This window comes from Phyllostomus hastatus, unplaced genomic scaffold (assembly GCF_019186645.2).
Source record: "Phyllostomus hastatus isolate PE091 unplaced genomic scaffold, TTU_PhHast_1.1 phas_contig_98, whole genome shotgun sequence".
Taxonomy (NCBI): Eukaryota; Metazoa; Chordata; class Mammalia; order Chiroptera; family Phyllostomidae; genus Phyllostomus; species Phyllostomus hastatus.
Window position 1 is genome coordinate 4,830,483 of NW_025333999.1, and position 10,702 is coordinate 4,841,184.

Below are 10,702 nucleotides of genomic sequence, written 5' to 3' on the forward strand. Positions count from 1 at the left end.
CCATGGTCACACCGTGATTCAAACTGCCCCTGCACATTCTAGTACTCACACCCAGTCGCAATTGTCCTCCAGGTCTAGGCAGTCATTAATCTGGCTTCTGTATCTATAGGTTAATCTATTACGGAAATTTCATAGGCGGAATTATACAGACTTTTGTGGGTGGTTTCTTTTACTCTCCATAATCTTTCAGATTTATGCATATCATAGTAGGTATCAATAATTCATTTTTAAATTGCTGAATAATATTCCATTTACCACATAATACCACATTTTGTTTATGCAATTATCTGTTGATGGACATTTGGGTTGTTTCCACTTTTTGGTCATTATGAATAATGCTGCTATAAACATTCATACACAAGTTTTTGAGTATATATGTTTTTAATTTTCTTGGGTATATACATAGGAGTTGAATTGCTGGTTATATGCTAACTTATTATGTTTAACTCTTTGAGGAAGTGCCAGATTATTTCTTAAAGTGGTTACACCATTTGACAATCTCACCAGCAGTATACAAGGGTTCTAATTCCTCCACACCCTAACCAATACTTGTAATTATCTGTCTTTTTATTATAGCCATCCTAGTCATGGTGAAGTGGTATCTCGTGATTTTGATTTGCATTTCCCTAATGGCTAATGATGTTGAGAATTTTTCATGTACTTGTTGGCCATTTTTATATCCTCTCTAGAGAAATGTCTATTCATATCCTTTGCCCATTTTTAAATTGAGGTATTTGTGTTGTTATTGAGGTTTAAGAGTTCTTTTCTTCTTTAAAATCCTCACCCAAGGATATGTCTTTATTGATTTTAGAGAGAGAAGAAGTAGCGGGGAGAGAGAGGGCTCGATGTTAGAGAGAAACATTGATTGGTTGCCTCCTGACCAGGGATTGAGCCCACAACCTTTTGGTGCATGGCACAGTGCTCCACCTAATGTGCTACCTGGCCAGGGCAAGAGTCCTTTATACAATTTAGATACAAGTTCCTCATCACATACATGGTTTGCAAGTGTGGCAATTTAGTTTTAGTGATGTTACATCAGTCTGGAAGTCCTCATCCCCCTTTGGGCCTGTGTTAAAATGCACCCAGGTTTTGGTTTTATTCAGGTGTGGTGAGGCCAACAGATCAGAAGATGATTGCTACTGAAAATATAGTCCATTCCTCCCCATTCCCAAGATGGGGGGACATGCCACACCACATAGGCCATGTGGGGAAGCACCAGAAGAAAGCATGGCAAAAGCCTTTTTTGTGGGGGTTCTAGGAAGAAACAGAAATGCAGGGTATGCAGGATTGGCTAGTTCAGATAATTTCTGTGGGCTCTGGGACATAGGGGTGCCTGTGTTGTCTAGCACCTGGCTCTGGGGTGATTACAGCAGGAGAATAGGGGGGCTCAGCTGGATCACATTTGGAGTAGGGGCTGTGGCATGGTTGGTTTGCAGAAGCAAGGCATGCTTCTGAGTGAGTCTCTAGGAATAGGCTAGTCCTGGGAGGGACAGTGTCATTCCAGGCAGCGAGGTCCCTGATGGTAGAACATCAAAAATATACGAAAATAAAATATAGTTAACCCAGGGCCTCTCTTGGTCATCTACCCACTGGGAGAGGATGATTGTCTTAGGGAATGGGTCTACACTCGCAGCCCTTCTCCCTGGCAGGAAGATGAACGATTACATCTCAGCCATCATCGAGCTGAGTGCACTGGCGGTCCGACGCCAGTATCGCCTGCACCACTACATCGACCTCATCTACTATCACACAGCAGACGGGCGGCGCTTCCGTGAGGCCTGTGACACCGTGCACCGCTTCACCACAGAGGTCATCCAGGAGCGGCGGTTGGTGCTCCACCAGCAAGGGGCCAAGGCCTGGCTTAAGTCCAAGCAGGGCAAGACCTTGGATTTCATTGATGTGCTGCTTCTGGCCAGGGTGAGGCTGGGCCTGGAGGGTGGGCCCTGCCCAGGATGGCCTCCTTGTGAGTTGTACGAACTGCCTGAAATAACAAACACCCAAACTAACTTAAACATAGGTTGCAGGCAGAGGCAAAATGCATAAGACTTACTATATTCGTTTGCTAGGGCTGCTGTAACAAACTGCCATGCATTAGGTAGCTCAAATAACAGAAATTCATCTTCTCAGTTCTGGAGGTGGGAAGTCTGAGATCAAGGTGTCACAGGGCTGGTTTCTTCAGAGGCCTCCCTCCTTGGTGTGTAGATAGCCATGTTCTCCCACATGTTCACAGGGTCTTCCCTCTGTGCATGTCTGTGTCCTAACCTCCTCTTCTCACAAGGACCCAATGATATTGGATTATGGCCCACTCTAATGACCTCATTGTAAATTAATTACTTCTGCAAAGGCCCCATCTCCAAACATACTCATGTTCTGAGGTCCTGGGGGGTTAGGACTTCAACATATGAGTTTCAAAAGTGGGAATGGAGGTGGAGGGAGGAGAGACACAATTTTGCCCATAATACTTGCAAAGATGAAATACATGACCTTGAAGACATGTGACAGCTGCAGAGAAAGGTGGTCACCCATTTGTGGTCCTGCCGTGGAATTTCTGAGCAGCACTGGGGTTCTGGATTCGGGCAGTCCAAGACTCCAGTTCTGACTTTGATGCTTCATGGATGCTTGACCTTAGTCATCTGAGTCTTCCCTCTGAGCCTCAGTTTCCTCATTTATGACACGAAGACCATATGACTGACTGATCATAAGATTGTTGGTGCTAGGAGCTAGCAGTTCAAGAAACACGAACCCCTTTCTTCCTCTCCTCTTTAACTCTCTTTCTCTCTTTCTTAGATAAGTACCATACCTCCATCTTCCTGGAATCTTTTCTCCTGTAGCTTGGCTTAAGAGAGAGAAGGGGGTATTTTCGACTTTGGAGAAGCGCCCAGCATGTGGAGGGTGGGATGAAGTTGGCTGAGCATTGTCTACTGCCCTTTCCAGGATGAAGATGGCAAGGAACTGACAGATGAGGACATCCGAGCTGAGGCAGACACCTTCATGTTTGAGGGTGAGGACATGGTGCAAGGCTGGGGGAGCATGAGGGCACCCACTGTCTGAAGATAGCATCTCTGCTATCTCCAGGAAGCTTCCATTTGAGCTCCTCATCTGCCTGCAGGTCATGACACAACAACAAGTGGGCTGTCGTGGGTGCTGTTTAACTTGGCCAAGTACCCAGAGTACCAGGAGAAGTGCCGGGAAGAGATCCAGGAAGTCATGAAAGGCCGGGAGCTGGAGGAGCTGGAGTGGTGAGTCTGTGGTCATGGGCAAGGTGGGGACAGGTTGAGCTTTGGGTGTGACTCTCTCTCCTCTACCACTTATTGTCTTTCTGAATCTCAAACAAATCACTTAAGATTATTGAATTTCAACTCTTTAACTGTAAAACAGGACGACAATAATGCATCTGCCTACATCATAATGTAGGAGTTCTTAGGAGGGTCTTAGCAATGGTTGCTGTAATGCTGCATAACAGCCTCTGAACTCAGGGTTTGCAGTGGGCATTTATTTCTTGCTCTCGTTGGCATGTTACTCTCATTACTGCTGGGTGATGCTGAATTGAACAAGGTTGCTTCCAAACTGAGGTTCAGGTTAAGGTCTGCTTCATATGTTTCCTTCTCATTGTCCTTGAACCAGCAACTACTCTGGGCATGTTCCTCTCAAGGCAGACTCCAGAAATACAAAGAGCCACAGAAACTTTTAAAAGATTCACTAGAGTGGCATTGCTTAATAAAAATACAGGTTTTAGGGGTACAATTCTACACTACATCATCTGTATACTGTATTGTGTGTTCACCACCCCAAGTCAAATCTCCTTCCATCACCATTTAGAGCCACACAACTAAAACCTCTGCTTGCATTGTAACATTCCGCTAGTTAAAGCAAGTCACATGGCCAAGCCCAACATGAACAGGGTGGGACATACACTCTGCCCACCTAAGTGGAACACACTGCAGAATTAGAGGGCACGAGTGTATAATTCGAACACAAAAGGAAGTGAAGAATCAAGGACAATAATCCAGTTGACTTTGGATGTGTGTTGTATAGAGCTGCTTCTGGGTGATGCCAAGAAAACACAACATTGAATAGCATAGAACGGTGAGAAAGTGGTTCAGTGTCACCCTTTCAGATTATGAACTCTCACTTGGGTGCTACTGGGTCTTCAACACCTTGCTACCTGCCTTTTCAACTAAGGGAGAACATGCCCCAGGTTCTGAGAACTGCACAGGAACTGGTCTCTAGCCAGAACTTAATAACTCTCTTCTGGTTTCCCAGTGATGCTTATGTTTATGACACTTTTATGCCAGGCATGCTGTTTGCCCTTTAAAATAGCAACATAAAGTTTTCTTTGAAAGAGAACCTGTTGGTGTGAACAACCTAGATTATGATCCAAGAGTTATAATTAATCCAATTTTGGGCTCTGAAGTTCAAAGGGAAAAACTAAGTAAGTAACAGTAAAAGGAGAGGATGTGTGAATTTTTAAATACTGAAACTGATCCACGCGAGTTGGTAACTTGCTGCTGCCCAGACCCCTTGGCTTTCCTGGCACCTCCTCCGGTGCCCCTGATTTCCACATAATTCGTCAGTTAAAAGGTTAATGCTGGGCCCTCAGAATGCTGTGCCTGCTAGTGTTGGCCTGATTTGCTGGGAGTCAGATGTTGAGGGTTAGTAGTGTGTGCAAGGCACAGCTGTAAGTGTCAAAAATTGGGGTGACTCTGAAATAGAGATCCTGGGCTAGTTTCCTGTGTGGTTGATCCTGAGTATGTGTGTGTGAGTGTGTGGCCTGGCCTGCAGTCACCCACACCCCCATTCCATTATCCCCAGGGATGACCTGACCCAGCTGCCCTTCACCACTATGTGCATCAAGGAGAGCCTACGGCAGTTCCCACCCGTGACCCTGGTCTCCCGCCGCTGCACAGAGGACATCAAGCTTCCAGATGGGCGTATCATCCCCAAAGGTGCGCACTGTGTGCTCCCTGCTGCCTGGCTGCACTATTGTTCATGGGGTCTGGTCGTGCTTGCTGCAGGTGTACCATCCTTTTAGATGGGGCAGCTCCATGTGGATGTTGTGTAGGGGGGAGATAGAGGCAGGTGAGTCCAGGTGGAAAGAAGCAGTAAGTATGCCAGGGTGGGCCCTCTGTAGGTAGAGGAGGGTTGGTTTCATTCAGTTGGCAGATATCCCCTGGAGGCCCAGCCCTGTCCTGGGTGATGCTAGGGAACTAGAGAGGCCTCATCCCCAGGACCAGGCTGGGGAATAAAGCAGGGTACAGACATTCCCAGCCACATGGGGTCAGGGATGGGCTAAAGGGAGGGACAGGGGCTGGCACAGCCCAAAAGAAGGAGCCATGGCTCTATCTGGGGGAGAATGCAGGGAGGGCTGCTTGGAAGAGGAAATATGGGAGGTGAGCCTTGGAGGTTGGAAATGAAAGAACAAGAACCTCAGGGTACAGATAGTGAAAGGCCTTCAATGCCAGATTGAGGCACTTGAACTTGATCCTCAGGGCAGCAGGGAGGCATGGGAGGCATTTGAGCTGAGGAGAAATGTCAAATATGTGAGTAAGAAAGATCCCTGTGTGGCCAGCAGAGCAGCCAGAAAGGTGATGGGGACCTCTTAGGGAGGCATGCAGCAGAATTTTTCAGGGAAGAATGGGCAGGAAAAGTGGCAGATGGCTCGTGGAACACCATGTTCCAGAGGAAACAGGAGGGGTAGGTCCCCAGAGAAGACCCTCACTTCCCTATGCCCCACTGACCCCACCCCTCCCCACAGGAATTATCTGCTTGGTCAGCATCTACGGAATCCACTACAACCCTACAGTGTGGCCTGACTCCAAGGTGAGCTCCTCTTCCCCCTCAGCTTCTTCCTCAGAAGCGGCAGTCAGGGGGCAGTGGGGCCTCCCCTGCCCTGCTTCCCAGGGAGCCAGACAGCAGGGCTGACTGCAGGATTTGAGCACCCTGCCCCCCATTTATTCACCCACTCAGTGTGAATTCATCAGGTCCACAAATGTTTATTGAACACCTATTGTGTGCCAGACCCTGTGCTGGGCACTGAGAACAGAAAGAGATATTGTCTTTACCCTCACAGTGAAGTGCAAGAAGAGCACAACTAAGATGATTTTGGGTATTGGTAAATGTACAAACCAAATAAAAAACGGAGTGGGGTGGGGAATAGGGGCGCACTTTAGCTCACATGGTGAGGAAAGATCTTGTGGAAGAAGAGATATTTGAGCTGACACCTGAAAAGTTTGAAGAGCATGGAGTAGCATGTTCCAGGCAGCGTTAACAGCAGGTGCAAAGGTCCTGGGGTGGGAATGAGTCTGGCATGCCTGAACAGCAAAAGGAGGTGGTCTGGCTGGATTGTAGTGTGGTTCTCTGTCCAGCTGGGCTGCTCCCCAGAGGCTGAGGAAGGGGGCCAAGCTGATATGGATGTGCCAGTCCTCAGACTCACCCAGGCTGCTCCTACTTAGGTGTACAACCCCTATCGCTTTGACCCGGATAATGCACAGCAGCGCTCGCCGCTGGCCTTCGTGCCCTTCTCTGCAGGACCCAGGTAACTCTCCTATTTCCCCCAGTCCAAGCCAAGCATAGGAGGAACATCGTGGCTGCGGATAGTCAGGGATGTGCCTATCAAGGACAGAGACCACATCACACCTATGGGTCATTTCTGCTAACCCTCTTCGTATCCTCAATGCACCCGTAAGCCCCCAAATCAGATATGTGACAGCACCCCTGGGTATTAAGTGCACCTACTATGTGTTGGGCCCTGAGTTCTGGGCTCATAGGCTTCCAAAGGCTCTTTGCCGCATTGTCCCGTTTTGCAGATGAAGGAACCGAGGCCCAGAGGGGGAGGTTATTTACTCCGTCCCAGGGACCCCGCTCACACAGTTGTCCTTCCTCCAGGAACTGCATTGGACAGAGCTTCGCTATGGCCGAGATGCGCGTGGTCGTGGCGCTGACGCTGCTGCGCTTCCGTCTGAGCGTGGACCGAACGCACAAGGTGCGACGGAAGCCGGAGCTTATACTGCGCACGGAGAAGGGCCTCTGGCTCAATGTGGAGCCGCTACCTCCACGGGCCTGAGAGCAGGTGCGCTCCTGAGGAGCCCCAGGCCTAAGACTCGCCCAGAGGCCGAGGCCCCATCCTCAAGGGGCCAGGCCCCGCCCCCAAAGTCCTGTGGCATAGGCCATACCCCTCGAAGTCCAGGCTCCGCTCCAGATGGTCAGGGTCCTCCTTAGAGCAGCGGGTAGGTGCAGGCCACACCCTTGAGGTCCAGGTCCTACCCCTGTCAGTACTTGTTCTGGTTCTCTTGTTTGAGGACTAGGCTAGGCCACACCCCTCGGGTCCAGACCCTGTCCTCAGCATCCCACGGATTCAGGTCCTCAGGCCCCACCCACCCAGCTGTCTAAGATCCTAAGACCAGACATTTAAGGCGTCCTGGGTTCAGGCGTGGCCCCACGTGGACTCTGGAAGGCTTCTAAATGGAGGACTTGACAGCTAGAGCCCGAGGTCAGAGCCTTGAACTTGGACATCACCTTCCTGAGCACCGCTCGCCCCCCCGCTCCCCCTGCAGCTCAGATTGGTGAACCTCTCAGGCATCAGGCTACATCCCATGGCTGTTTACTGTTGTTGTTTTTAAAACTCAGACCCTCCTTTCCTCCCAGGCCCTTCTTTCCTCCTTTACTCCAAGGCCCTTTTCTAAGTGTTCTGATTTTTGTAGAATAAAGGCAAGGGACACAGACATCCACTGCCGTCCACCCTCTAGCATGACCAGACCCTGACACTTGGAGCCCAGCAAGGAAATGAGGGCCCCTGAACAGTTGGGAGGCAGCTGAGGGAAGCTGTGAGCCAGAAGGCTGGAAAGCCATTTGTCCTCGGACATAAACTCAGACTTTTGGGGACAGTTTGTGTATTAATTTATTTCATCAATAGGCTGCATATTAATTGTCTGCTGGCACAGGGCCAGGAGCACTGCCAGCTTGATTTCTGCCCTCAAGAGGATGGGGGTGACAAATGTTGAACAAATAATTCTACATATAAATATCTACTTAAACCCGTGACAAGTGCTCCAAGGGAGAGGTTGTTGGTACTGGGCGAGCATAACAGTTGATGTGGGTGGCTCAGGGAGAGCTTCTCTGATATGGAAGTGGGAGTAGAATTTGAGTGCTGACAAGGGAGAGGAGAGCATTCCTGGCAGAAGGAACAACATCTGCAGATGTCTCGAGATGAGGAAGAGCTTGAAGAACTCACAGGGGGCCAAGGTGGCTGGATCTGAAGAATGGGGCAGAATGGAGGAAGCGGGGGCAGGAGCCAACTGCTTAGAACTGTGGGCCATGTCACTATTCAGATCTTGTGGTGAGGGCAATAGGGAGCTATAGCGGGTGTGTGAGCAGAGACACAACATGTACTGATTGGATCTGAGCTGGCAGGGAAGTGGCTTGGAAGGGAGTATGTGGGACTGGAAACCCAGGGAAGAGGGAGGCTGAGGTTCAGGTGGGATGGGAAGGGCAGGGGCTGAGGGGAGGGAGGAGGTTAGGGCAAGTCCCCAGTCTTTGGCTGGGGGAACTGGATGGCGGAGTACAATGATGATACAGAAGGTAAGGCAATGACAGTGTCTACAAGAATCACATTAATTCATCAAACTGAAAACCTTCTGGGAGCCAGGCAGTGTTTGAGCTCTTGCATAACTGACATTCTAGAATGGGGAGCCAATAAATGATTAATAAGCAAATAAATAAGTAAATTTACACAGGGCCTTAGAAACCACGGATTTTATTGTGAGAGAAATAGGGAGCCATGGAGAGCCCCAAGCAGAGGACAGACAAGATTTGTCTTATAGTCTTTGGCTGCTATGTTGAATAGGGACTGTGGGGGGCAAGGATAGGACTATGAAGATAGGGTGGGGGTGGCTACATTAGCCCAGGTGAGAGATGACAGTGGCTCCAACCAAACTAGCAGCTGTAAAGGTGAAGAGGGGCGATTGGATGCTGACGAGGAATGATTGTTTTATGAAGGTCATCCTGGCGGGTTTTCCAATGGATGGAATGTGGGGTTCAGGAAAAGGGCAGGACTCCAGGCCTGAGCACCTGGAAAGAAAGGTGGAGGTGCCATCAACCGAGATGGGGAATGCTGAATGAAGTAAGCTGTTTTGGGGGTGAGATCAACATGTCAGTTTGGGCCAGGAGGAGCTGGAGCATCAAGCTGGCAGCTGGTCTCAAATTTGGGAGAGAGTTCTAGGCTAGAAGATGCATTTGGGAAGCCTCAGCATTTAGATGGTATTTAAAGCCCAAAGACGGTGAGATACCAGGATGGTGTGCGTGTGTGTGTGTGTGTGTGTGTTCACGAAGGAGGGATTTAAGGACCAAGCCCTGGGGGTCTGCACAGTTAATATAACAATAAAGAGATTTAAAATTGATTTAGTGCTTCCTGTGTGTCCTTCCCATTTAATATTCTCATTCAATTCTCACAGGTACTGTTATTATGACATGGGTATTGCTACTATCTCATTTTACTGAGGTGGGAATTGCGTGCCCCAGAGTGAAATGACTCACCTAAGGTCCAACAGCGATATTATTGTGAGCTCAGAGGGGCCCTGAGTCCTTTTCTAACACATTTCTTGGGCCTCCTGGTCCTGCTCTGGGTTCTTAGACTCTGCCTAGAAGGGGCATCAGCAGATAAGGCTGGGGTGATGGATTTGATGAGTTGAAGCTGGGCTGTCGATGCCAGGGCGTCCTCGGGTGGCTTGTGCTGGGATTGTTGGTCGGAATGCCCTGTCCAGGCTACTTCTAAGATTAATTGAAAACATGTGGTCCTGGACCCTGACGAAACCACCAGCTCTTGCTGATGCTGCCTCTCAAACACTCCAGTCCCGACGGAGGTTCTCCAAGCTCTCGACATTCTCCAAACATCGCACCGGCCTCCCTCAAACTCACCCCTCCACTCCCGACCAACGCCTCAGTGCAAACCCTTCATCCGCCCGCAAAAATATCTTGACCTTGGGAGGAGACGTATATGGGTTCAATCCCAGGCTCTGATCCTTGAGGTGGCCTTGGCACGCGACTGCCCCTCTCTGCACCACGGGTCTCCCGTGAATTTTACGGGATCACCATGCTTGTAATGCACGTTGACTTTCCTCGTAGGGTCTTGGTGAACGAATGAGACAGGAGAGGAGGCTTGGGGTCCGTTAGGCCCAGGACTGGGCTCCACCTGCCTGTGACTCGTAAGACACACCTGCTTCTCGCTCAGATAGTTGAGAGGGCCTGGTTTCCCTCCTGAGCGTGTCGTAGGCTCCCTCTGCTGGACGGTTCGGGAGCGACAGGCTCTAAGGAGTTCGGTCTCCATTTAGCGTGTATGTGTGTGTGAGACCGTGTGTGTGAGAAGCTGTGTGTGTAACTGTGTGTGGCTTGGTGTGTTAGGGAGAGAGGAGGGGAGACCCTCACTCATTGGACGACTGTAACTGTCCACATCAGGCTGTGCTCCTGCTCAAGGCAGGAGCCCCTGAGCGGTCCCCCATCCTGCCTTGCAGCAAGCAGGACATTCAGGAGAAATAACGTAACTGCAGCAGCCCTGACTAATGACAGTTGGGTGCTTGTTCTCTGCTCTCTCCCAGAGGTCTCCAGAGGGACTGAGCCCCGGGTGCCCACAGGGGGACTTCCTCTCTAAAGCACTTTTCCTTGCTGCCTTCCCTTGCCCGTCTCACTTTTTGACTGCCCTATTGTTATT

General features: G+C 49.7%; 1 protein-coding gene across 2 annotated transcripts in view; it reads left to right on the forward strand.

Moving 5' to 3' along the window:
* LOC123828480 (ultra-long-chain fatty acid omega-hydroxylase) overlaps nt 1–7,958 on the forward strand; it is a 30,460-nt gene extending 22,502 nt beyond the window's left edge. Inside the window, exons 7-13 of one of the 2 annotated variants that reach the window (XM_045853498.1) lie at nt 1,650–1,917; nt 2,935–3,001; nt 3,110–3,239; nt 4,813–4,946; nt 5,756–5,820; nt 6,453–6,535; nt 6,886–7,958. In XM_045853498.1, coding sequence (XP_045709454.1) covers nt 1,650–1,917; nt 2,935–3,001; nt 3,110–3,239; nt 4,813–4,946; nt 5,756–5,820; nt 6,453–6,535; nt 6,886–7,063 — 925 coding nt within the window. In that variant the 3' untranslated portion in view covers nt 7,064–7,958. The remainder of the gene's footprint in view (nt 1–1,649; nt 1,918–2,934; nt 3,002–3,109; nt 3,240–4,812; nt 4,947–5,755; nt 5,821–6,452; nt 6,536–6,885) is intronic. The other variant, XM_045853496.1, reaches the window with a different exon arrangement.
* Nucleotides 7,959–10,702: the final 2,744 nt, after the last annotated feature.